This window comes from Eurypyga helias, unplaced genomic scaffold (genome assembly GCF_000690775.1).
Source record: "Eurypyga helias isolate BGI_N326 unplaced genomic scaffold, ASM69077v1 scaffold10759, whole genome shotgun sequence".
NCBI lineage: Eukaryota > Metazoa > Chordata > Aves > Eurypygiformes > Eurypygidae > Eurypyga > Eurypyga helias.
In genome coordinates, this window is record NW_010271415.1 from 10,836 (window position 1) to 38,367 (window position 27,532).

The 27,532-nt window shown below is 41.0% G+C and overlaps 1 protein-coding gene across 1 annotated transcript in view; it reads left to right on the forward strand.

Annotated features, from left to right (window-relative positions):
* Positions 1-330: 330 nt before the first annotated feature.
* The window catches only part of PLA2G4A (phospholipase A2, group IVA (cytosolic, calcium-dependent)), a 65,195-nt gene continuing 37,993 nt past the window's right edge, over positions 331-27,532 (forward strand). Inside the window, exons 1-5 of the mRNA XM_010158809.1 lie at positions 331-382; positions 529-670; positions 7,515-7,596; positions 21,307-21,455; positions 24,349-24,462. Of these exons, the coding sequence (XP_010157111.1) occupies positions 638-670; positions 7,515-7,596; positions 21,307-21,455; positions 24,349-24,462 (378 nt within the window). The 5' untranslated portion in view covers positions 331-382; positions 529-637. The remainder of the gene's footprint in view (positions 383-528; positions 671-7,514; positions 7,597-21,306; positions 21,456-24,348; positions 24,463-27,532) is intronic.

Genomic DNA, 27,532 nt, shown 5'->3' on the forward strand with positions numbered 1-27,532 from the left:
AAATCCTTGTACCTCACCTTGGACGGGGAGAAGGATACACAGAGCAACTTCATCTCTGTCCTGTCCTGACTCCTGACAATGTGAGCATCTCAAATTCCTGGTTCCTGTGCTTTGCTTCTGCATTGTTACTGCAGTAAAAAGACATTAACTAAACAGTGGTTTTATTTTGTTTGTGGTTTGGGTTGTTTTTTACTAGGATTCTAAGGCATGGAAGCATATACATATGAATGTATGCAATGGATAAATACAATAGCTCTTTTTGTTTGTGTTTTTTAATCTGTAGAGTTGCTAGAAACACTTGGACGACTGGAATACAAGATATTTGGTTCGTGGTCTTGCCCTGCGGTAGAGGAAATAAGCACAAGAAACTTCTCTAATTCAGGCAAGTAAGTATCTATACCTCCATAGCTTATATGAAATTAAGTTCTTGGTAAACAAATGAATTGAGGGAACTAATTTGCTGTGTTACATAATTTAGTTTAAATGCAACATAAGAATTTTACTTGTATTTTTTTCTTTATTTAATAGTTAAAGGATCTGTCATACTGAACTCTGCTTTGAAAAACTGGAGAAGCCTCTTCTGTGTAGAATTGAAATAGACATTTGACAGTTGTCTTGAACAAAAATTAAGACAAAAATGTCTGTCATAGATCCTTATCAACACATTGTGGTAAGTAGCTTTGAATCTTCTATGTATAATGTCTTGTATAATGTCTTCTATTAGAAGCTTAAATAAGCACACAGCATTAGACTTACCATTCATTCCATAAAGAAATGTTAAGAATGGTTAGAGCAGATTTATTCAGAAATTTATCTGCATGAAATTGCAAAGATTCAAGTTAGCTTTTTCGAAAGCATGTCACGGCGATGAGTAGTTGCTCACTTCTAAGTCAAAATGGAATATAGGCTCCTAACAACCATGTGGGTACGATGATGTAGGGTGTCAGTCAGAGTGTTTCATCAAAGTGCCTGTAGCTGACTATTTCATACAGGCTTTTCCACACACCAATTGTCAAACTGAACTGTAATCTACAAGAGTAGCGTCATGCGTCTAATTTTCTCCCTTACAGTACAATTGTTTTTGTACAATTCTAGTTACTGAATAACTCCTTCCCTTTTCATCAGTATGGATAGAGTGAGAAGTTGGCAATTTTTGGCTATTTAGATCTTAAGCTAGTGTGTATCAGTGATGTTGATTCAAAAAGGATCTCAAAATACAGCCTGCAAACTCTAGGTGAAGGTCAGTGAAATCATCTGTGCCATTCAGCACCACACTACTGCCGAAAGCTTCTGCCCCCTCCTTTCTGCTTTATTCCAATGTTCTGGCTGCATCCCTTCTACCAGCTCTCAAATTTGTCTGATTGCAAGTCACCCAGTTGTTTTGCTGCGAATTCAGCAAGGTCAGGTCGGTGCAAAATATTAGTTCTCTGTTGTCGGATCTGGCCCAAGGGAAGGGTAAAGCCATGTGAGCACAGCTTATGTAAGTGGAGAAGCTGGGGGCAAGGGAAGGAGGAGAAGGGAAATGTAAGCAGAACTGCCTTTTGTATGGCAAGCCAGTGGAGTGGTTCATGGATTTTGGCTGTAATGTTCCCTCACATATCTTTTCTTGAGTGACTTTCCAAAGTAATCACTGAAATTGCAATTCCTACTCAAACTGAAATCTTGAAACAACCTGGGTGTGTTCATATCAAGCACTTCTCGTAACAGTCCCAGAATCTCACAGCAGGAAAAGTGATCTGTACTCAGAGATAGTTACCATACGCTTGTCATAATGTTGAACTTTTACATTGCTAAAAATACAGCGTATGCTTCCTTGAAATGATCTCTTATCAATTATGTGGTTTCTACCCCACGCAGTCACATCCGTTACAGGAGTTTGCAGCCAGCAGATGTCAAACTTGTGTTTTACTCACTGTAGTTCTGTGAACGCTGCTGTAAAGACAAGTTTCATTGATGTCTGTGTTTGGGTGTTTAAACAATACACTAACTTACTCCTTTCTGCATCAGGGCCCTCTCCTGGATGGAATGTTTGATCTGGTCTGTATCTTTATGGAAGAGTCTCTGAGGCACTCAGTTATATTTCATTGAATTAGTCACATGAAAGATCTCTTTTCATACCTATATATACCATAATGAACAAAATGCAGCCTTAGAAGTATACGTAGTAAAAATCCTCTCACAGTGCTGAGCTGCTGCTGTGGGAATGTTGCTAAAGCAGGAACGAACGCTGTTAATGCAAGAACCGATCCTCTAATTGTTTGAGAAGTGAATGGAAATCTCTGAGTTTTCTTAATTCAACAATGGAAATTGCATGGAAAGTTTTACTGAAATTTAGAACAGTCAAGGGCAGCAGACTCCTATCAATGCAAGATCTTTAATTTTAATGACATTTGGCATTAAAAGACTCAAAAGAATTCTGTTTTCCAAATGTCCTTCTCTTAAGTACTGTGTTTTTCTCATTTTATGAAAGACTCAGAGCAATGGAATAAGGCATTTGCAAAGTTACTCCAGGTACTGACTGTACCAAAAATGCTTTCATTTTCAGAAGATGAAGAATTAAGATGTGTACTACATCTTCAGTTACATTGATGGGGGGATAAATATTATAACAATGGGAAAAATGACTGCAAGATAAAATTTGTGTATGTTTGCCTTGATTTTAATACCCCGTGGAAGAAAGAGCATGGAGTTTATGAAAAACTGTTACTTAAAAAAAAAGTGCACTTTCATTTGTCCACCCCAATCATCAGTTCAAGTTTCCTTAATGTTAAGGAAGTAAAAGTAATGTGTACTTATTACACAATCTATCTATACCAGAGTTTCCTGGCTGGCATTTTGTGTGCAGGTGTATCTCCTGATAGAGTTACGTTTTGTCACTTAGCATTCTGGCCTGTAAAAATACTCTATTGAATGTGAGAAAATCCCTTGGTTTCTCAGTAAGTGCAGAAAGCTGGTAGGTAAAACACGATTGTGTTACGGGAGCTCTTGGCATGTTGTGATGTTTCCCAGTCATCTAGTGGGAAGGTAATGGTGTCTACGTACGTATGAAAGCAGTGGTATGTAAAACGGAGGAGATTGGATAATTGAGGAAATTTTACTGGGAGAAAAAAGATCAGTCAAAGGCGGGAGAGGAACAAAGGAGGCAGGAGGAGTTGGGGATGGAGAGCTGTGGTGTGAGAAAAGGACGTATTGAAACTTGGCTGTGCAGGATACTTGGAACACCTTGTCAACTGAACCATTAGAGAGTGAATACTGTCCAAAGTATTTTCTGTAATTTAGAAACCCCATGTTCAGACAGAACATACTGAAAACTTTTTATTTTCTCCTTTATTCTCTATATATTTATGGAGAAAGAGAGTGAAATGAAACACATATGTAAAGCTAGGTCATTTTGGATGATAGGATTTAGGTTTTTGAGTTAATTGTGAGCTTCTGAAATTTTTAACCTGGCTCAGATTTTTAAAGGTATGCAGATGTTGCCCCACAGATGTTGCAACATAAAATGATTTGTATACCATCGTCTTTTTTTTTTTCAGAAGTAATTGAGGAGTTGGCAATGTACAGATTTTTATCAAGACTTAAGGTGAACATAAGTCACTTCAGAAAATGTAGCTTAGTCATCTAAACTAGCAAGAGCTGGATTTATAAAGGTATTCAGAGTCAGTCAAACATGTATTTATTTATTTATCTATTTATTTAGTATTTTCAGGGGACATATAACTTCTTCAGAACTCTGTTTTTCCAAAAACTAACCAAAAGATGCTTCTGAAAGTTGTGCTAGTTGTTAATATGGACATTTAAGACCCTTAATTCCCCTAGAAAGTGCAAAATTGCCTTAATTTCCAATTGCACTTCAGTTGCATGAAAAACATTTATATTGGGGTAAGAAAAGATCTAGACTTTTGAACTTCCTGTGTGTATCTCTGTAATTTTTTTTTTTTAGTTAAGTTAGAGGGAGATTTGTTTATTTTAGTAGTTGCAGATTTCTTCCAAGCATGTAATCGTGGCCAAATATTAATAAGTCTGTAATTAAAAGCCTCAGTGTGTTATTTTGGGTGAGGAAAGGAAGATAATGGTTTTTTCTGTTTTGCCTGACCTCTCTGTAATTGCATGCATTCTGGAGGATAACAGGTCGTAAACCAGACTTAACTTCCTTGGCAGAACAACAGCTGTAATGATGCTGAAGTCAATAAAAAGCAGTTCTCATGATAGTATTAGTAAAACAATTATCAACTTGAAATTGAAAGTAGGGTCGATCTCTGTACTGCTGTAATGAGAATACACTAGTAAGTGGTGGTTTGGCCTTGTTTTGATGTTGGGCATTTTATTTAGGCTTCTGAGTTCCGTGAGTGGGACTAGGAGATGCGAGACAATTGCTTTACAGAAGTGCTCTGCCACTGACCATCTTGTAGAATCCCCGTTTTACAGCCACCACTCTGGGGCACCAGGATTGCACGCGTTCCACACAGCAGCTAAATCCAGCACCCCCATGTCCCATACTTGTCACTTCATTATAACTCCATCCTCCTCTTTGTTGCTAATGTTCAGTGATGTCTGATTTGTGGTCTCTAGTGAGGACAGGCTCTTTCTTAACAGCTAAGAGTAAGAAGGGTGGTGTGTTTGTACTTTGGGCTGTTTCTCTTAATTACAAGGTTGTATATGACAAAGGAACTGTATCAGTCTGTGTGAACAAGCTGCATTGTGAAACTCTCCAGCGACCTGACATGCCTGTGAAGGTGGCACACTGATAAAACAGCTTCGAGCACTTTCAAGAAAATAAGGGACAGTGAGACTCATCATTTTCTGGAGATTTGCAGCTTCTAAAAATTCTTGAAGCAGGGTAAATGACAGAGCTGAAGTAACTGTGTAGCTGTGTTCACAGTAGCACCAGCTGTTCCCAGAAACCCACTAAAATCACCCCTAACGCTGCTGTGATGGAAAAGTCTGGACAACTTTTCGCCTTGTGGCAGAGGCTAAAGTTTGTTCAAGGAGAAGTCCTATCCTCCTTCCCATTCATCCATCCAGTCTTGGAAGCTGCAGTGCAAAAGGTGTGATGGAAGTCACGAAATCATTAGTATGTCTTCGTGTCAGCACAAGGCAGGCTGTTAAATAGGCGTTGGTTCTCACAAAGTTTGAATTCGCACATCAAACCCCGTTCTGTTGGGGTTGGTACTTCTGCGGTGAGTTAACGGTCCTGGCTGGGAGAATTGGTTAGCATCTGAATTCAGTTTTTACTGTGGCTGGTGAACCACTTGCTGGGCAATGACAATTTCAGTAGACTGCTTGTACAGTAATAGTTTGCACTGCCACAGTTTTTCCCCTGCCCGCTTACTTACTCTTTGAACCAGACAAAGCTGGTTATTTTTTCCCCCTACAGCTTACAGGGGGAAAAATTACAGAGTTGAAATTTAGCTGCTGGGCAGTCTATCATGAAATGAGCCTCCAGCAGTCATCACGACATGTGGGTGATTGCAGCCTTAACAAAGATGCAACAATTCAGTGTCTGGGTCAGCCAGTGTCTGCAGGGAAGTAATTCCCTTATTATCACTGTGGGTATTTTCTCCTGGATACTGTGCCGTGGTGATGTGGCTGTGCCTTTGCAGACCTGTAGACTACAGACTTGTGGAGGAGTTTGTGTTGGTATCACTTGTGTTGTTGTTTAATGCATCCTGACTCAACTGTTACTTAAACATCCACAAGCCACTTTTGCTGTCTTTAGAAGATTGGTTTTGGAGCTTTTCTTCTTTTTTTTTTTTTTTTTTGAGAAAAAAAAAACAAACTTATAAGAAACTGTCATTTTCTTCTTTGTTTGTATTAGAGATCCAATTTGGTTCTAGTCTCTGGGTGTGTGTTGTAGGTGTGAAATAATGAGGCTTGGCTGAAACAACCAGTTCTGAAATAGTAATGAGATTCCACCTGAAGGCCCTTATAAAGTCTTAACAGTTGAAGCAGCAGTAGTTGCTTAAATGGAGGCATGTGCCACTGTTGAAAAATAAGCCACATCTTGTTGGCTTGTCTGTTTGTTCCTTTAAAAAGGGGTTTAAAAAAAAAAAAAAAAAAAAACAAACAAAAGAAGGGAAGTATCCAGATGAAAACATAGCAAGAAAGCAACAGGCACAGCCTGAATAAGCATGCTCCGTATCAAGGGTATTGTCTGAAATATTAAACAAACTTCAATGAATTTCCTGATTCTGGTACTTCCACCTTTTCCTTTTGATTGGAATACCTTTACCATTTAGTTAGCTGTTTTGGTCCTAAACACTGCATACCACTTATTTTAATGTATTTCACAAAGTTAATGGGTGTTTAGGAAAAGATAGAAAATACCACTGTTTCAGTTTTAGAAATGGCAACCTGTATATAAAAGATGACTACCTGAGCTCCCACATGAGGTATGTTTTTGATTCAGTGGCTTGAGCTGTACGATCCAGGCAGCTTGGACCTGCTGTTCTCTGTAGAGGCAGAGCTCAGGTGTGAGGTGGTCCCCTCCTGGTGCCCAAGTTTCTGTTCCAGGAGAGCAAGCTGGCTCCCTCTGGGATGTACCAGTGGATGAGTCAATGTCTAGGCACTGTGGGCAGTCAGACAGCTTGAGTGTCTTAAGACTGGCTTTAAGATAACAGTGTAGATGTAAGTGCTGAGAGGCAATTGTGTGAGACCTGATCCTGGCTGTAAACTTAAAACTTACCCACAGACTCTGCACTGTGTCCTTCAAAAGGCCAATACTCTCTACCTTGCAATATGCATTGCTGTTTCTTATAATGGTATTCAGTTGGGTGATCAAACTTGCAGCTATGTAGATAAAGTAAAAATAGATGTGAGTTACTGACCCATTTTTATTACAGTTTTTACTTTCGATTCTTAATTTCATGCCTTTTTCTATTTCCCTATTTTGTTCAGGATAGACCTGCTCTTAGAAAGGCAGCGCCTGCTGTGCGCTTGGGCTTTGCAGGAAACAGGAAGCTCTAGAAACTGCATGAAATCTGCTTGTCAATGTTTTAACAGCTTGCTTTTCGCCTTCCCTCCGTTGTCTTAAGGACACTTGCACTTTGAATATTGGTGTGTACTAAAAAGGTATAATCCATGCATTGCTTACCATCTCCCTTGCACGTGCACTGTGCCTATATCTGTTCCAGAACATAAACTTCGAAATACACCCTTTCTTTTTACTGGAGGAAGGTAATTACAAAGGCAAGTCAAATAGCCCTCTTTTTATTTTTTTCTTACCGTACCAAGTTGTCCTTGCCTGACTAAATGCCTCAGAGCAGGTTCTGTAGAGAGGAGGAGTGTTATTCATTGAGATTAGTAGGTGTGGCTGCAGGAAAATCAAGTAACCCTAGTATAAGTTCTGACCTTTCAGAAAAGCTACAGGGTGCAGTTCAGCTTTAAGATGCTCTATCCAGTATGAGTTTCACTTACATTTTGACTGGGTGATTTATCTCTCTCAGTTTTTAGACAAAATATTTTGATAAGTGGATTTTGGTTCTGGAGCTTAATCAACTCTCTCTGACTTCTAGGTGGAACACCAGTATTCACACATATTCACTGTGACAGTAAGGAAAGCCACAAATGTCACAAAAGGAGCGATTGGTGACATGCGTGAGTATTTCTCTTTGTATTCTGCCTCTTTCTTCTAGGAGACTTGCCATAGGCAGGGGGAGATGACACATCAAGCTTGTCATACATTAAATGATCGTTAGTGGGTTGGTGTTTTATTTGTCTTGCTTGTTAAAGCTAGGGCAGTGTACCCATTTCATTGCTCACGCTAACTCAGAAAGCAGATTTGCAGCTCCTCCTTTCCATTGATCCAGAAAAGCTGCGTGGGTTGTAAACAATTTGCCTATAAGCAACATGTACACTTAGTTTTTTGGCTCAGCTGGAAGTGCTGTTCTGAATATAGTGAAACTGGCAATTGCTGCATCTTCAAAAGGCTGTGGTTTGGTGGTGGGAATACTTACAGAGTAGCAGCCCAGAGCTCTGCTGAGTCAATGCAGTAAGAAGGAAAAAAAAGTCCAAAATAGATAGGCAGATCTCATGGTGGAGAGCTATATAAGGCACCAGCACTTCTTCCCCTTGCTCTTCGGCTTCTGAGCCTCCAGGCTTAGTAGTTGAGCAGGAAACCGCTAGGAAGAATGACCCATGAGAACTCTTGCCTGCTTTTAAGGAGGAGGAGGGAGAGAATAATATATTGGCTGAATCTGTGAAAAGAATATACCCGCTTCCTTGATTATACTGTTTTGCTGTTGGGTGGTCTCCCTTTCCCTGGTGCTTAGTGCAGAGCGTTGCACAGCCCAAGGCATGCAGGCTGGGGCTGGGAGGATGAGTGAGGTGCCTTGCTCGCGCTCACTCATCAGGCTGGCTCGATGTGCAATTGTTTCTCTCCCAGCACGTTCCTGGAAGCTGCTTTAAAGTCTGACTACAGCAGCTGCTCTGACATGCGGCTTTGCTTCAGTGGGTTAACAGGTTTTTTTTTTTTTTTTTCATAATTGGTGTCTACTGTTGGTATTAAACTTGGAGTGAGTGGGAGTCACAGTTGGCAGGGGAATGTTCAAGAGCCCCAAGTATGAGGGGTGAGAGGAGAGCCCTGGCAGAAGGGGAGAAGAAGGAGTTTGGGCTCTATTTAACATCTACTAAATGAAGGTGCTAATGGTGAAGGAAAGGAGCACACAGAAGGTGCCATGGGGTGTTATCCTGGTGGCCTCTGAGAGAGGGTCTTTATATAAGACGACCTTGGGAAAAGGGCTGTAAAGAGTAGAACAAGGGGACTGCAGGTTTGAGTGTGTAAGAAGATGGGTTAAATGGAAAGACACGAGTTCAGACACAGGTCTCTGGTGTGAGACAGTGTGGGGGACATGGGAAGGAGAGAAAGGGGGTTGGAATGGGGACCCGTTTGTATGAAAGGGAGTATGGAAAAGGTGAAGAAAGCTGGAAGACTAGGGCATGATTCCCTCCTTCCCCCACCCCTCAGGACAAGTATGGTCCTGTAGTATAAATTCCAAATATTATCCATCGATATAATTGGATTTTTTTTTTTTTCCCCTCCAGACAAAACTCTTATCTTACCAAATCATCAAAACCAAAAAGCTACTCAGGAAGAACTTTTTATTTTGATAAAACCTGACAGAACTATGCTCAAGGGCCACTGAAACCTGCTTGGTTTCCTGTCTGAGGCAGCTAGGAGTGCTCCATAGCCTGAGGCACCCGCAGTCTGGGGCATCTCTGAATGAGCTTCCAAGTTTCCCGGGCTGCTTCTTGGAGTCCTGGCAAATCCCCTGAAGTGGGGAAAAAACCCAAACCAGATTGCTGCTTCTGTTTTTATTTTGGGAAAATGACAAATGTTTTTATTTCCCATGCATATACAAAGCTTGGTGCCTTGGAGCCTGGAAGCTATTTGATCAGTAATCATGTTAATTACTTACGAAAGATGCATGAAGCTGTGAGTGGATCAACTGTCTTTACGGTTGGTTGTGCCAGCCAATATATAAATTTTTTTTCATTGGATTTGCCAAAACTGTAGCTTGTTGAAGGATGTAAAATTTCAGAAATTCCTGTTTCAAGGATAGGTTTCATTACTAGGGAGAGTGGCTGTGGTAAGTAATGAGATGCCTTGGTTGGAGTGGGTACCCGAGTGTTGATCTCCTATGATGGACACTACCAACCTGTTGACTCTTGGTTTCTCCTAGTTTTATTCTGTTGTTGCTCCATTTTGTGTAGACAGTAATGCTCTGTGGGCAAGAGGTAATTTTACATTGTGGTGGTGATGGAGGTCCTGGGGAACATGAGAGATTTTGTATAATGTTTTGCCTTTTTTCCATATCAGTCTTTAAGACTTTCTGGAATATCTGTGAAGGATCAGACTAAGTCTAAATTTATTAAATATGTGGAAGTGATTATTTTTGCTGTTTATTTTTCATCTTAAGGATTTGTTTCTACCTTTGACTCAAGGAGTCTTAGATGAGAGGTCTAGTGGGCATGATGCCCCAACTCTGTGGGTAGACGTGGAGGGCCTGACTTCTCTGGCATAGTTATCCACACCTCTGTCTCCTCAAGCCTAGGCTGGGGAGATCAGCAGTATTTTAGGCAAATTTTCCAAGATTTCTTGAGCTCTTCATTGATGGAGAGCATAAATGCTTGCCGTCCTTAAAACTAGGTGACAGATGCCCACTGCACTGTAACTTCTACAGGCAATGTGTTCCCTTGAATGAACAGTTCACACAGCACTGCTGATTCAAGACATTTTTTTTTTTTTTTAGTGTTCTGGCTGATGTGGGTGCCTGGAGCAACAGAGAAAGCTGGAACTAGGATAGCTTTTAGCCCTCCATTTTTATTTCATTTAGCTGAGATTTCCCATAGTCTCTGTAAGTTTTAAATTTCTGTAGAGTGATCTGACAAAAACGAGCAACCAAATTGGAATCTGGGTCACACCGGTATTTGAGTAACTAAGCTACAGTAGCTGCTTTTGTTTGTCACTGATAAAGCACATAAAAATTAACAAAAATGGCAGTTTTGCATCATAGAAATTATCCGTGCAAATGCATTTCATATATGGAGGAAATTATTCCGTTTACACCAGTTTGTCAATCTGTGAATATGTATGTGTGGGGAGGATAAATGACAATTTCTGTAAGAATGCATGACCCAGGATATTTGGTGGGGGGAAGGAAGTTTTGAGAGCAGACTCCCTCTTTCCCAGTGGCTTATTGAAGTCCCTTATTTCAAGTATCTGCCCATTTATTCTTGCTTTTGTATAGGAGTACTTCCTTTGCTATTTCACTTGTTTTAGTTGTATGGGGTCCCTTTCAAGCTGACTCACACACTCCACACGCTGTCCTATCAACATCCAATCGATGGAGCTCTGTCTTTACAGAAGATTTAAATTCTGTTTTAGTGGCGGCTGCTCGAATAGATGTGCTCAACTTTTCTGGCTACGTCTTTTCATGGGCTGGAAGACTTATAAGATGAGCAGCAGATGTGTGCTGGGTTGACCTTGGCTGTCTGCCAGGTCCTCACCAAGCTGCTTTATCTCTCCTCTCAATCAACAGAATGAGGGGAGAAGATATGATGAAAAGCTGTCCTGGCTCAAGAGGAGGACAATGAGGTCACTTACCTATTACCATCACAAGCAAAGCAGACTTATTTTGAGGAAATTAATTTATTGCCAGTTAATTGTAACCTATTTGGATAGTTGAAAACTAAACCCACCTTCTCCTCTACAGCTCCCTTCTTCCTAGGCTGAGCTTCACTCCTCACTCTTCTACATCCTCCCGCGAGCAGCGCAGGGGGATGGGGGTTGTGGTCAGTTCATAACTTCCTCCTCATGTTTTTCCACTGCTCCAGCATGGGGTCCCTCCCACAGTGTGAAGTCCTTCGTGACCTTGTCCAACATGGTTCCTTCCCATGGGCTGCAGTCCTTCAAGAACTGCACCAGCATGGATCCTTTCCGTGGGTACAGTCCTTCAGGAACATACTGCTCCAGCATGGGTCCCCCATCGGCCACAGCTCCTGCCGGAAAACCCGTTCCTGTGTGAGCTCCTCTCCATGGGCCACAGCTCTTGCCAGGAGTTTGCTCCTGTATGGACTCTACACAGGCTGTGGCTTCCTTCAGGGCACATCTGCACGCTCCAGTGTGGGATCCTCCATGGGATCTCTAGTCTGCATAGTCTTCCATGGGCTGTGGGGGACAACCTGCTTCACAATGTAAGAATCTCTGCTCTGGTGCCGGGAGCACTTCCTGCACCTCCTTCACCGACGTGGTATCTGCATAGTTGCTTCTCTCACATATTCTCCCTCCTCTCTCACAGCTGCTGCGCGGTGCTTTTTGCCCTTTCTTAAATGAGTTATCACAGAGGTACTGCCAATGGTGCTGATGAGCTCAGCTTTGGCTAGCAGCTGGTCCGTTTTGGAGGCAGCTTCTGGTATCTTCTCACAGAAGCCACCACTACAGCCCCCCCTACCCGCAGCTGCTCAAAACCTGCCACAAACCCAACGCAAGGTAGAATATACAAATATGCAAAACCCTGTTTCTTTTTGTTGAGGATTTAATTATCGTAATTGTTTAGCATTCTGCTGGTCTCGGGGGCCAATAGTCCTTATAAGATTATGTCTTTAACTGGAGCTTTTGGAAAAAACCTTGCCTCTGCTCCAGTGAGTTCTTACATAGTAGCTGTTCAGCTTTGAATCCAGATACCACACCATACTGTAGAGCCTTTCCTTCCTTTTGTGACAGTACAAGAACTTGTAGAAAGAACTGCAGCATTCTGGAGAGAAATGCTTGTAAACTGTGGTCCTTCTTTCCTCCCCCTGGATTTTTAGGGGGCTTGGTGGAAAACTGGGACAAAGGAAGTATTGTAAAATCTGTCTTGCATCTTGAAAGATCTATTTTTCAAAACAATTGGTAACACCTACAAAGGAAACCAGTTTTATGACTCTGTTCTTAACGATCACTAATCTTGCTTAATCCTGTTTTGAATTTGCGGCTTTTAATTGCTTCATCTACTTTTGATGTTATGATATTAAACTGTAATTTTGGGCATTGTAAGGAAAAAGTCTTTTCTTAAAAGTAAAAAATGTTTAAAGTTTGGATAGGTTATGACACTAATACTCAGCTTCTATCCCAGTTTCTGTTCACCCAGTTGGAATTAAGGATGCATTTCCATGGTAGTTAGGCTGCTCAGATAAACAAGTTAAAAGTATTGGGAGCAGTCCGGTTAACAGAGCTCAACTGTGGTTGCAAAACTTCCTAACACGGAGGTGGAAAGCAGCTTCTCTAAGTGGCTCTTGGCACGGTTAACCCATGCTGCTGCAACCAGCAATTGATGTCTCCCGCCACTCAAGGAGATGTTCTTCCACTGGGGCAGTGTCGCTGACAGGCTTCCTGGGTGTCTCCTGCTTCTCCAGAGGAAGTGAGGAGCTGTGGCATTGCGTGGGATGAGCGTGCACCTTTCCCTGCCTGCAGCACTGTCCTGGCCCTGGCTGTACGATCCCCTTCAGCAATGTAAGTCCCGTGCAGTTTCAGTCACTGCTTCTCTCTTCGTACACCTTTACCCTTGGGTGTGTTCAGTTTCAGCCATAGCTCTCGGTGCTGAAGCTGGCTCGTTTAAAGCCAGTCACGGTGCAGTTTAGGCATATGTATGCAGTGTTTTGAACCTGAGCTAGCTGAAAGGGAGCAAATTGAAGATTTGCCTACTTGCGTTAGAGCAGGGACAGAACAGGTTTTGTTACAGCAGCTCATTCAGGACTAATCCAGCTGTTCTCTATATCACAGCTGGCTTGTATACTTCGTTTAACTCTTGAAGTGTCATCAGATAATGCTCTTCCTGCAGGGCTGTGAGACAGGACCTGATTTTTTGCAAGGGAGCGCTGAGAGGAAAACAGGCCAGACTCCATCCTGCCAGTGTAACAGCCTGGAAAAAGTAGGTCAGAGTTGGCCAATCTTCCAAGTCCTACAAGCTGCACATGCTGAATGTCATGTGGTCAGGAGCTATAAGGTGTACTATTATGGTCTGTTAGACATACAGAGGAGAGTGCTGGAAGTACCTTGCAGGAAGGAGATAGAAATGTTCCCATTTGGGCACTTGCTGCTCCAGCCTTTGCTAGGGTGGCCTGGATGAGCAACAGACTCCCAAGATGACCAAGCTGTGTAGCCTTCAGCAATCCCTTTTGATGTGACTCCTCCTGACAGTCTTTGTACCAGCTCTACTGTGGTGGTCTATGCTCCATCACCAGCCATAGCAGCAGACTCTGGAGCCATAGGCTGGTACTGAAATCTTTGAAAGCTGTGTATCTTAAAAAATGAACAATACTAATAACTGCTCATGAAATGTCTGTTGGAGATCTCCATTTAACATTGAGGCAACTATAGGCTTGATTTCAGTTTCCTTAACACATGCCATGTTTTTGTCCTGGTGTAGCGTTAGCCGGGAGCAGCACTGGGAGGCAGAAGTCATGTTGGAAACAGACTCTTGTTCCACAGTGAAACTGATCCAGAAAACACTGCTCTTTCCAGTTGCAAAAATATCTTTTTGATGAGAACCAAATTCCCTCTCTGAATACTTGCCACGTAGTTATTGAGGCAGGGCCTGTTTCTGTAAAATGTCAGTGAAAACTTGTTTTCATCCTAGAGGAAGGCTCTCCTGTTAGTCTGTTACACTTCAATGATAACATCAAAGCAGTCATGCTGGCTTAGACCAAAGATCCATCTTGCCTGATATTCTGGTTGAAGAACGTCCTTGTCTCCCTACCCTTGCCACGCTGTGACCAAACGCAGCCCCAGGAGAATGGAGCTTGACAGTGACTGGGAACTATTTCTGTTTCATGTGGTGTCCTGTCTCCAACCAGAACTTCGTGGTGGGGCTCTCCTCCAGGAAGTTGTGGACACCACTCTTTGTCCAGTTTGAGCCTTTCACTCCCTCCATTTCGGAGGGAGCTCCCTCCTTTTGTTCCATTTGTTCTCTGTAATAATTTAACTTCTTCTTGCTTTCTTTTGTTTTCCACTCATCCCCCTTTCCAGGGAGGGCTTTGAAGTTGTGGTAGGGTTGGACTAATGCCTGATCCTAAGGGAGAATTAGGAAGAACATCAGTCATTGTCAAATACAAAGAAAAAAATATGCATGTGATACTTTCCTCTGATTCTCTCCAAGCACATGGCTCTCTTCAGTAAGGGGCTCCCTGAGCTGGGTGTGCTTCCAGTGTAATCAGTAGCCCTCAATGAAATGCTCTTACATAAATTTCACTGGTTTTCCTTGAATCCAGATGTCGTCTTGTCAACAGCTCCTTTGATAAGGAGTTCTTCAGGTTGCTATCTGCTGCGTGAAGACGACTTCGAATCAGTTTTGAAAATGTTCTTTAAAAAATGTGATTTGAGGCATGCTGTGGTTCTTGTCTTGCATTTTGCAGGATGCTGTCTTATGTATCAACCTGTGCAGAGAAAATTCTTACAAATAAATAAATGTGTTCATTTTTATGTATTTCTGATGGAGCATGTTCTGAAAGGGAGGGAAAAAAATCACCAACCTTCCTCATCTTCATCACTACAAAAAGAATCGTAGAATGGTTTGGGTTGGAAGGGACCTTAAAGATCATCCACTTTCATAGAGACTGTCACTGAAAGCTATGCTCTATCAAAGAATCCAGCCAACAGGGTTACAGGATCGTTGAAATACAGGGAATGACTGCTTAATGCTAGGTTGTGCCATGCTTAGTGGGACAGGTTAACTCACATGCACAGCCGTCCCTTTATGGGCCTGTTAACATCGGTGTGCATATGCTGCTCTGTAAGTGCTTCGCAATCCATTCTTCAGTCCTGTAAATGAAATACCTGTAATAACCCGACTGAGCAGTGAGGTTGGGGCAGAAACAATTCATAGGTGTCACTTTATTTTTTCAGTTTCCTGTAATTGCTTGTAGTAGCAATGATGATGGTTTTACTAAGATGTGATGTTTATGTAGTCAACTGGAGCCTATACTTAGCTGTGGTTTTGCCCAGTTAGAACAGCTCCAGGTTTTTAAAACATTCCTGACAATTTTCTGAATTAAAAAGTGAAGGGAAGAGCCTCTTCTCACTCAGAGACCTGGAGGCTGCACTTCAGCACTACAGTAAATCAAGCTCTAGGGCTGCTGGTAGAGGACCAAAACCTCTAAAGCCTCATGGTACCAAACATGGGTCCAGTGTAAACTTGTTCTGTGGATTCAGAAAACTTTGCCAGTTTAAATTTATATTAGCAGACTAGGAATAATCCATAACCCATGAGCTGACGTCAATCTGGAATAAAAATCATATTGTGGGTTTTGAGTAATTTACCAGGAATGTGATGATAGGCCTAAACCTACTCTATACCCAGTTGTCGCTGCCGGGATCTGGCGTTACTGTGGACCCACAGTCATGGCTGAACTAGGCTGTCACACCGCCTGTTCCTTCTCTCCTGCTTGTGTCTTTGTTGGCGGGGTGAAAGGTTTCACAAGCTTAACACTGAAAAAGCTTTTAAGAAGTAGATATTTCAATTAATTAAAAAAAAATACCCAAAGCCCTTAGGTGCTAGCATACTACTAGAAAAACCATTTCTCTTTGGGCTATTGCAAGCATATGTTTTAGTCACTTTTTGCTGCTGTCTGTCTGCACAGGGAAATGTACAGATAACCTAGAGAAGGGAGTATATATGTATTTTTTGTTTGGTCTTGGCACTTCTACAAATTTGATTTGAACCTACTGAAGGGTTCAGCTGAGTTCTTTGGGGTTTTGCTTTCCTTTCAAGGCTGGATCAGTGAAACCGCTGGTAGTGTCCCACCCCAGTAAACTGGGTGGTAGTACACGGTCTGGGCTGGGAGCTCAGTTCTTTCCTTCACTTAAGTAATGCTGGAGATGAAAAACACTGTAATAAAAGGCAGTAATAATCTCTAATAAACACGTTACCCAATCACAGGATTTCTCATAGCATAGCTGCTGCTGTGGGAGCTGCCTTACTTCACTCGTAGTCACCTTCCGCTCATGAAATCTCGCACTGCATCATCCACTTTGCTAAATTCTCCTTGAAGATGAAGGCCAAAAGCCCTGGCCTTCTCTATAGTACCTTAAACACAGGCAGGAAATAACCTGTCACCTCCTTCTTGGGATCTCTTGCTGGCAATCTGTGTACACTCCTGGATATTTTAGGTTCCCTGTGGCCTTCTGGCATGTCTCCAGACTGTCTAGCATCAGTATTACAGCTAGGCTATGAATTGGTCTGTTTGAAGACTCACAATTATCTGCTCCATATGAATTCATAGCGGGCTCAGCTGGAGTCCTCTTTGAAAATGAAAATTCAGAACGTATCTAAGGAGACAGATCAAGAGTTTGGATTTGCTGCTGTTAGGTGCTGCAGTGTTGGGTGGTATTGAGTGTAGGGCTTGTGCGGCTGCAGTAAAGGGAGTGATGTAACCCGTTTGTATGTGGCAGCCTTACACAGCTGCTTCAGTTCTGCCATTCCCTGGCTCCGCTTCTTCAGGCAAGAGTACTTCCTTGTTTCCAAAATCTCACTGCTGGCCTCCGCAGCAAAGACCTATATAAATATTCCTATAATTGCATAAACGTGTTATCTGGAGATCACGTGTCCAAAAAATCTGGATCCAGATTTACTTTCTATAATGGCGATGCATATGTTAACTGAAATGAAAGTTAATACAGTTTTATTTAATACCCATAAGGATCACAATTGTTTATGAAGCGCTCGTGGAAAACAAAGACGGGTTCTTACGGTGCAGAATTTTTTTGTAGCAAGCCAGGTTTTGGCATACTTTGAGAACTTTGCATTTCTTTCAACTTCTGATGGACAAATGAGATAAATGTCAATGTGGTAGTGGCTTTATCCTTGGTATTTCATATTTGAATAAGCTTTCTGTAGTTGCTGTGTGTCTGTTATGCTATTGAAATAATTGAAATTAGAATGGCTGAAATATAAATTATATGTCTGAAATGCTAATTATACTAATATGGGGGCCTGATGACAGTCATCTCACCAAATTGCTAGCATAAGATCAAATGGTTTCCAGTCATTGTAGGAAACTGTACAGGTTTCTTTAATACGTTGCTTAAAGGATTACTCATTTTTAATGTGAAAATGAAAGATCCTAATGAGTGTCCATTGTGTGTTTCACTTCATGATTCATAATGTAATATTATGAGATAGAGGTAGAATTCTGTAATTACTTAACTAGGAGATAAATCAAACAAGGAAAAGTCATTGAGTCTTTACTTTCTACCTCTTGGCTGTTTCTTAAGCCAGTGTGTTTAAAAAAAATAGTTTAGATGCTGATTCTGCTTTTGTTACTGGATATCTGTCTTCAACCCCTGGAGATGTGGTGGCTGCTGTAAATCTTACAAACGGATTATTATGAACATTTTGTTAATTACTTTTATAATTCATCTAGCTATAAGCTGCTAAACGCAGGACTCTCTCTTAGTTCCATTGACATCAGTGCTGAAACTCAATTTTATTTCTTAGTGTAAAGGTGAGGTTTTAGATACACTTGTATTTAATTGTCAGTTCATAACCATTTTTTCTTGAGAAATACTAATGGCCTCTGGTCCCTCTGTTCCAGGGCGTTACCTGTACCATTATGTATGAAGCGCTTCGATACTGTGAGAAGTATGACGTTTAGTTGCATGCATATGTTGAGGCACTTACTGTAAATAGTCAAGGAGTGCCAGGAAGAGAGGAATATGGAATCATACCACAATCTTACGATAGCACATGTGTCCATTTGCAAACCTTCTAACCTTTACCTGCATTAAAAAGTTATGATGCGCTGCGGATTGCTAGCCCACAAATTATGGAGGAGTCGTGCAGGAATCCTTGCACAAAGAATAGCCTAGAGCCTATACAGAGCTGTAGAGAAACTTTTGTTTTCTTCGTAAGTGTCTTGGCAAATCAAGTAGCGAAAACACAGAACAGGAATAAATACATCTGTGTAAAAGAATATGCACTCTGTGTATTTATCTCTCTGTGTATGGCAACTTTAATGCTTTGAAATACATTAATTGAATACTTTTCGTGTTACTTGCCAGGTTGCTGGTAGCTAGTTTTTGATCCCCAACCAATAATAGGGAGTAAGATTTTGATAAATATAGTATAGCTTATAGCAATATCTTAATCAGAGCACAGTCTTCCATCACTCTTCATCTGAAGAAGGAAGCTATAAAAGAATAGCTTTTCATTTTCTTAATTGGAAATAACACAAAATAAACTTTCAAACACGTACGGGCAGATGATTAACTCTTTGCCTTGGGTTATTAAAGATGATAAAGGCAGGGAGTGAGGGGGTGGCTTGGCATGCTGACTTATGAAGACTGATTTTTCTAAGTTTAGCTGTTCTATGCCCTGGGTTTAGTTTCTGTTTCAACACTTACTTGGAGTCTGTCTGATGGGAAGTTACTAATGGCGTGTCTATGCCAGCTGTGCAATGGTATGAGTTTTCCACATGCTTCAGGATTTTGAATAGGATAGGAAACCATTTGCTGTTTGTGTTTAACAGAAAAACTTAGAGTTTTGTAACTTACAGTTAGAGCTGCTCACATAATCGCATAAAAAACTGAACAGAAAGAGAAGCATTGATGTCTTGCCCAGAACACTATTCAACACCAGTATTTTGATTAAAACCCAAGCTTTTGTAGCCAAGTTCCGTCCCTTGGCAGAGCAAGCCTGTAGTGTTTATTGCCAAAGTGGTGCTTGATGTCCAGACTTAGCAGATGAGATCTTGTCATGGCGGATTTCGGTAGATCAAGGGACCTTGATTCCCTTCTTTCTGGCACTATGTTGTGTAGTAGTTCAAGGGAGCTGATGTATTCAGTGGTAGCTGGCAATTAGTTACATCTGAGAAAACAGATTTAAAAAACACTTGAGGGTTGATCCTCCTCTTCCCCTGACACTAAGTAAGAGACAAGATCAGACATAAATTCTTAGGAGCTAATAAAGACTGCTATTTAAAGGCTTTCCATGCTGATCCCCGACTTTAAATAGCTACTTGTTAATTATACAGGTAGCAATGTGACCTGCCAAATTGCAGCAATTAGCTAAGCCCCACAGATATGGAGCAGACTGTAAAACTCCCTAAGAAGTTTTGGGGAGTGCTTAGTAGTCTAAGGAAATTCTCACACAATGGAGTCTTTGAACCACAACATCTGTTTACATACAAAATTGTAATTGAGGGAGACTGAGTCTAGGAGAAGGTTTGTTTACTGTCCCTCAGCTTTCCCTAGCTAGAGGAATACTTAATTCAAAGCATAACCCTTGTGTGCTATTCTGCATCTCCAGAGGTACTTGAAGTATTTTGTGGGTGGGTTCAGTATCTTTTGTGTTTGGTGTTGGCATCAGAAGGCACTGATGTTCCCACTAGGCTTGCCGGAAGGCCAAACTTTTTGAGTTTTGATTCTGTTCTACCCTGGTGCCCATACAGATCCACCTCAGTGGTTTCACAAAACTTTATGTTGGTGGTTTGGGTTTTTTTGTTTTATTTTGTTTGGCTGGCTTGTTTGTTTTTGCTTTTTTCCGAAAGATGATCAATTCCCATTTGAAAGTATCAAACTTGCTTGTTTTGCTCTTTTCCTCTTCCTCCCAGCTGAAATGACCATTTGGTTCTGGGCCTCAACAATCTTACTGATAATGTTTTACTGAAATCCAAGAGGCTGTAAAATCATTTGGCTTCACTGAAAAACTGTCTTTAGACTTCAAGCGTATAGAAGGAGGAATACACTTAAGGTGTATACAAGACCTGTTTTACCTATTAATTCATTTAAATCTCTTTCAAAAAGAGGCCTTTAAGAAAGGATTCTTGTTTATGGTGGGTATTATATTTGCTGAAAATAAAGGGCAAACTTTGAAGACAGGGTGCTGGAAAGTTGTCTGTTTTACCACAGCAGAGCAGGTAACTTCTCACCATCACCAAAGCCACAGAAATAATTTGCTGTGCTCTCCTGTGAAGCATCTGAGCAATGTTTTAGAGAAATCTACATCAGCCTTGACCCAGTTTGTCAGTAAAAAAAATCTCATTGGACAGAAAAAAAATCACATGCTTTAACCTGTTGGAGAGGTGGGGTTTTTAGGCTTGCTAGAATGCCTTCTTCCCTCTCAGGAATGGCTATTAGACCCATCAGATGAGTTTTGTCAATGTGTATTTTTCTCCCACTGATAATTCTGATTACCTACATGTTTCTATACTTTCAGCTGCTCTTCTGTGCAGTTATTATTCAAATATACTGTGTAATTAAGATCTTGATTCTTTGGCGACCTCCACAAAGCCCTGATGATTGCAGTGACTTCAGATTTGGGCAACTCTTTATGCTGTATTTAGCAGTACATGAGTGGCTTTACTGATTTCCTTGAGGACTGCTAGACTGGCAAAGGTGAAAAACGATCCCAAACTGTAAACCCAGCTGCTTGGTTTTTTTATTAACTGGAGACACTTTTTGTAGAATACTTACTTCTGTGACAAAAGCTAAAGAAATTAAAGTCTAGAAAGAAAGGAAGGTGTAAGAGCTGTTAAAAATAATTACCACTGCCTGGTAGAAGGACATATAGTTCAAATAAACTTGAATCAGTCTCAGTGCCATTCTGTTTCCTCAAGGCTTTTCTCCTCCCCTCTTAATAGCATATTGTCGGTTTCTTTTTGGGAGATTGTGAATATCATTATACCATTAATGTCATTATATTAATGTAATTTATATGGTTGGATATTTTTCTGTCATAGACCATGAGGTGATCTGCGGTTACACATTACTGTATTGATTTTTACAACCCAAACTTGAGTTTATCTAACTTGGACATTGGTTTTGCTCTGTAGTTGACACTCCAGATCCCTATGTGGAGCTGTTCATCCCATCTGCCCCTGATTGCAGGAAGAGAACGAAACATTTCAATAATGATGTGAATCCTGTGTGGAACGAGACCTTTGAGTTCATTTTGGACCCCAACCAAGAGAATGTTCTTGAGGTAAATCACATGTCTGAGCTGCATCTGTGAACATAGAAGTTGTACAATGTCTGGAAGATTAAAGTACCAGTAGCTTGTATGTGTATGGCATCTGTTGTCTCAAGATTTCAACTTTTTTTAAACATTAAAGGCTGGTGTTTGCCTTTAGGCATGGTGCTGGGCAAGAGGTGTTGTATAAATTGTATTATTGAAGGAGTAGCCTTGGAAGTCATAGTGAGATATGCCTCTGAGTTATCCCTCGGGCTGCTCCTGAGGGCTAGTAGCTTACTATTCTTCACATCAGCCATAAATTATTTTTATCCCTGCTTCCTACGCTGATTCAACTATTATGGTCAGTGAATAGCTGGGGGTAGCATCAAGTCTCTACCCATTCCCAGCTTCTCCCTGAGGACACAGAAATCAGAAACATGGTTGTGCTTTCTCCCCTATGCCTGGAGCTAAGGCCTGCGTAGCCCACCCAGTGCTGTTTTGGGTACTCTTAATTCTGTTTGCAGGCTGCTTGACTAAGCCAGCATTAAGTCTCAGTATGTTAAGTCTTTCCAGGTTGTGTACAAAAGGTGAGTGTTATGTGTAACTATTTTATAAGTGGGCAGGGCAAGCATTTAAGGTTATCTGTAGTCTTTTGTTAGCTTGGTTCTTTGTATGGGATGCCCTAACACATGAAGGCTTCTGACCCAAGTTTATGGAGTTTCAGTTTAAATTGGCCAACTGGGCCAGAGGCTAAAGCCTGTGAAGCCTTTCATTATTGAAGTCACAAACAGCAGAAGCCAACGGCTTACATGTTTCTTTCTTGGGGGCAGTGCCACCCCTTATCCTCTGTATCTTTATGCATTCTGATGTGAAGAAGTTGAGATGCTGACAAACCATTAATTTCTTACTGTTACATGACCTCAGCTATTTTTGACCATGTGGAGTCCTGGGTCATTCACTTCCTTCTGTCGTAATAATGTGATTAGCCCATTCACCACCAGGGTGAGAACCCTGAGTTAGTATAACATATTTTGTAATTTGGCTTACATTTTGTAAGGTGTTTCTCAGTTATAGCATGGTTTCAAGATGTCATTATAAAGTACAGGATTTTCTGAGCTGGCACACTGTTGATATCCAACAAATTAGGGCCATAGCATACTGCCAAGATCTTGTAAGTCTCTATCTCCTGTAACAGAACAGAATAAGATTGATTATAAGTAGAATTTGGAAATGGATCCTTACAATAACTAAAGGCTGTTGCTGGTTTCTGAGACACATGCTATAGAATTCCAGGAAAATTGCTGGCAAAGACCTGGTGATACAATGTAACAGTGGTTGATATGTATATTTGCATACACATACATGTGTTGTTCACAGTAAACATTCTCTTCACCATGAAAGGTATAGTCTTTGGGTTAAAATTGATGTTTGTGTTTTGCTGTTGTTGCACACTCACACAGTGCTGGGCAGAGCCTTTCAGTTCTGCATGAAGTGCAGTGTCAGAATTCAGATCTGTGAAAACACCTCCCCACCCAAAAACCCCTTTGTGAATTCTCAAGCTCACACAGACTCCACAATCCTATTGAATCCTCAGATTATTTTACGCTAAATCTTTAACTCTATCCCAAATGCAGTTTTCATTCTGAAGTGTAAGCTCTCCAAAATCCAAATAAGAAGTTTTTGGCATTGCTGTTGGTTTTAAAAGACAGCCATCAGGATTACAGCAATGGGTGTAAAGTTCTGCAAGGAAACAGAAGGATGCAGATGCCATTCAAATAATAACTTCTGTCCTAAAATACGGTTCATCATTTCAAAGGGTTTCTTGTGGCACAGGATGAAGATGATTCTTTATAGCTGAGAAAAGGCTGAACCCAGATGTAGCAACTAGTTATCCAAGTGATTGTATCTTGATCTCATTTGTTTCCTGCAAAAGATATGGTCTAAGCCGCAAACATACGATATTTCAGAAGATACAGTTCCACAAAGTGGAAAAAAAATCGTAGGCCAAATGAGTTTGGAGAACTCTTTTAATAGAAACCATGTAAATGGTTATTTGAAATTCTTTCTGAACACCTTACTTGAGAACTTGAAAGGCTGCCACTGAGAAAAAAGACTGCTAGATGTAGACCCACATGGATTAGAGCAAAAGCACTGAACAGTGCTCTGCAGTATCCACATACATCTTTGGAAAGTATGTTGAAAAGGTATGTGCTCTGACATGGAGAATATGAGAAGAGACTTGAAGATCTGGCTGGATGCAGAGGAAAGCTTTGTGTAATTTGGAATGCTGCTGCATGTTTTGCCAAATCATTGCTATAAAAACCTTGGTCTGCAATACAAGAATATATGGATTCTGTCTTCAGTTAAATGTGTTTTGGTGTATCACATTTAAAACTGTATTAGTTTCTCCATAGAAAAGTTTTACTAACTGTAAATGTGAAATAATTGTGTATTATATATGTATAACTTGAAGTTATGATGTCTGCTTAGAAAGATGGTGAGATTTAGTGACAGAGGTGCTCAGATGAAAAACGCTTTGTAGATGATACTGTTGTACTCATGCAATTGAATGCCTTGAAGGTGCCACCTACACTCTGCGTGAGTTTAGACTCTTAAAAGAACACGCTATTGGCATTGGGCATTGGCGGGGTTGGGTTACAGGTTGCCCAGAGAAGCTGTGGATGCCCCATCCCTGGAAGTGTTCAAGGCCAGGCTGGATGAGGCTTGGAACAACCTGGTCTAGTGGAAGGTGTCCCTGCCCATGGCAGGGGAGTTGGAACTAGATGGTCTGTAAGGTCACTTCCAACCCAAACCATTCTATGATTCTATAGATTTTATTTTATTTTTTACTTTAGGCATAGGCTGTATGGAATTAAAAAGGGATTTATTGAAGTAGAATTGAATACCTGTGTGTCTTTTCTAGGTTACCTTGATGGATGCTAACTATGTTATGGATGAGACTCTTGGCACATCCACATTTCCTATATCTTCTCTGAAACTGGGAGAGAAGAGGGAGGTCCAGTTAACTTTCAATGATGTAAGTTGCAACATTCATAGCTTTGCCTGTGTTGGTGCAGCTTTGAACGTGGAGGGAAGCTCTTACAAGAGCAGTTGAACTGAGAGACCTTAACTGCTGTGTAGACCAGGATGTAGCACGTTTCAGTCCTTTATCAGGTGTCTGAATTTTGTCTGTTCTGCATTCCCGTTAGATAAAGCTTGTTCACAAATCCATAGAGGGTGGTGCTTATAAAGGCTAAGTGATATGTCTTAAAGACTCTCACTGACTCTGGTGGTACTGAGTATTCCCTCAGTCACTTCATTGAAGCATAAGAAAAATATTTGTCCTGCTCTTGGTACTCATCAGAATAACATGCTCCTGGATGAAATCTAAGGCTATTTAAAATCCCATCCGTTTACCTCAGTTCTATGTATGTACATGTTCTCTTAATACAGAGCTAAGTTTTGAATTCAGGAAGGGATGAATGTGTCATGGAGGAGGTAAGGGTGGCAGCCTTTCAGTCAGGAAATAGCTGAATATGTGAGGGCACAGAAGGGAGTCTCTCAGGTGAGGATTGTTCTCTTCAGCCCCTGTTCAGAAGCTCTAAGCATTCACTTTCTAAATGAATTCATTTTCGAAGCATTCACCGTTGTCCATGACTAAACACAGGCTGCTGGCCTAAAGGCACTGTCTTTATCTTCCTACAGACCTGCTGAGAGATTTAAACAGTACCACTGAATGCCTTAGTGTTCCTTCAGAGAGAATCCTCTTTAAAAGTCTGGTTTCAACTTTTCACTTGCTAAGCCAGTTTCTGCAGCACTTGGTTCAATTTGGTTTAATGGTCTTTGTTAGCATGAGAGGTTACATAGATTTTCCTGGTCGGTATATTACCTCTACTGCTGATGCCCATGGCTTTTGGAAAGCTAACAAATTCTTTTATTATTATATGTTTCACTTTGAGCAAATGGCTTGTTGTAACACAGCCCTGTTTAATGTGCAATTATTGCATTAATGTGAACACTCTTAAAAAAAAAAAAAAAAGGCAAGTCCCAATGGGAATAGTCTCTTTAAACACATATGCAAAACAGATGGAGTCAGTTTAACAGGGATTGTTTGCTTGCGTGGCAACTCCTGGAAATTGTTGTTAAATCTGTATGTAATTGAGCTTGTTCTGCATGTATTAAAATGTCATCGTTTATAAGAGTAACATGTCACGGCCATTCTGAACATAATTCAGTAGTTGTAATTACGTCCATCGCATCTGGTTATCTTTATATGCGTATATAGTATGCATATTCTATATGTATAAATGCTGTCTGCATTTCTGGTTTGGGCTAAGATTTCTTACCTGATCAGAAGTCATGATTTGTGGCTGCTTTGCTGTTTTCCATGTCATATAACTTTAAAAGTGTTACAGCAAATAACTGGAAATACTGGAAGTCAGAGAGTTTCCTATGTATTATTTAGCATTTAATCAGGCGTGGTCTTAGGGTGGTTTGAATTTCAGTACTATTTTTGATACCACTGCATTTTTTGACATTTCTGCATATTTATTTCACTGAGTGCTTCAGTAACTTGGCCCTACAGAGTGTGGGCTGACTGCAGATGCCTAGTACTTCCAGGCTCGAGGTGAGGTAGTGAGAAAGAGCTGATGAATACATTTTGAAAACACAGTTTACAAAGCTCATGCCTATAATATAAAGCCTTGCCACATTACAGATACGCTTTAACTTCTCATCAGCACTCAGCAAAGCTTTGCAGAATACAGAGGGGGAAAAAATCAATTAAAAAAACCCCAAGCAAATACACTCTGAAATTTGTAAGCAAATGGTTAGGGAACATCAAGCCAGATTGAGCCCAGTGTAGACAATTTGCAAACACATGTATACCAGAGATTTTTGTGGCAGACTGTATAAGGTATAGAAAATGGCATGCTATTTCCCTATTGGAATTTTTTGCTTCAGGGATTTAATACTTTGTACATACTTTTTTTTTTTTTTTAAACTATTGGATCACTACATGGTTTAAGTGCTTTCTGAATTACTAATATCAGGTGCTGGAATAACGTAATTACTACCCTGTCTTTGAAGTATTTCCGTAAATGACTCTTCACTCTGTTTCTTCATGCTCTCTCTGTTATTTCTTTGCCTTTTCTTTCTCCCACCACCCTGTTAACATGCCGCCTCATTTGCAATTCCCATTTCAGTGGGCAGGCGTGGAGTGCCAGGGTTTACCTGGCCCATTGCAGGTACGTGGGGTGTGGGAGGTCGGAGGCAGCTTTGCACTTCCATGTCCTTAACTACTCTGTGTAAGTGTCAAGCAAATGTTCGGTCTGAGGTGGTGTAGCTCAGTGGTGATCACGTGCCACAGCTGAGGGGGATATCTATTCATAGCTAGAGGGGGGTGAATCAAGATGCTGTGTGTGAATCTGTCACACATCTACAAGACTGGGCCAGTGTGTCAGCAGCCACTGCGTATGCGAGAGCTCACGTAGATCAAAATGCCTGTCTGTTCCGTCTCAGTTCTAGCAACCTCGTACTCTTGGACTTTGCCTAACAAATACTTTAACTATCATGCTGTAACCTTTTGCCTGCAGGAAGCCCCTTTAAATGCCTTATGAATGTGATAGAGGAGACAAACCCATAACTTGCAAGTCGTTCTACAGGGTCTGCAGGTGAAATCCTTACACAGTGACATTTTTTTTTTTTTGCATCTTTCAGAAACTTATAAGCAATCACTCTTCTTGATTGATAATTTAAGTGTATTTAACTGTGGAAAGACACTTAGTGGCTCACGTGGAACATGCAACAGTCATTTCCTTACAAGTGTTTGTTTCAGATACAAGTTGAGTAGGAAGTTTACCCAGTGAACTAGGAAGCAAGTGGCAGATAGACTGTGGCTGGCTGTAGAAACAGAAGATCGTAAGTGTGTGGACAATTAGATCCCTTCAGGCCAAAGATGAATAGCACTGTCAAAAAGTGATTGGCAGTGGAAGAAAGCCAAGGCAGTGTGATCTGATGAATGAAAGGCAGCACCTAGCAGCATTTTCTACTCTATTCAGTGCTAGTGGTGTGTGTTGGAATCACATTGTGTGCTTCTTTTTAAAAAA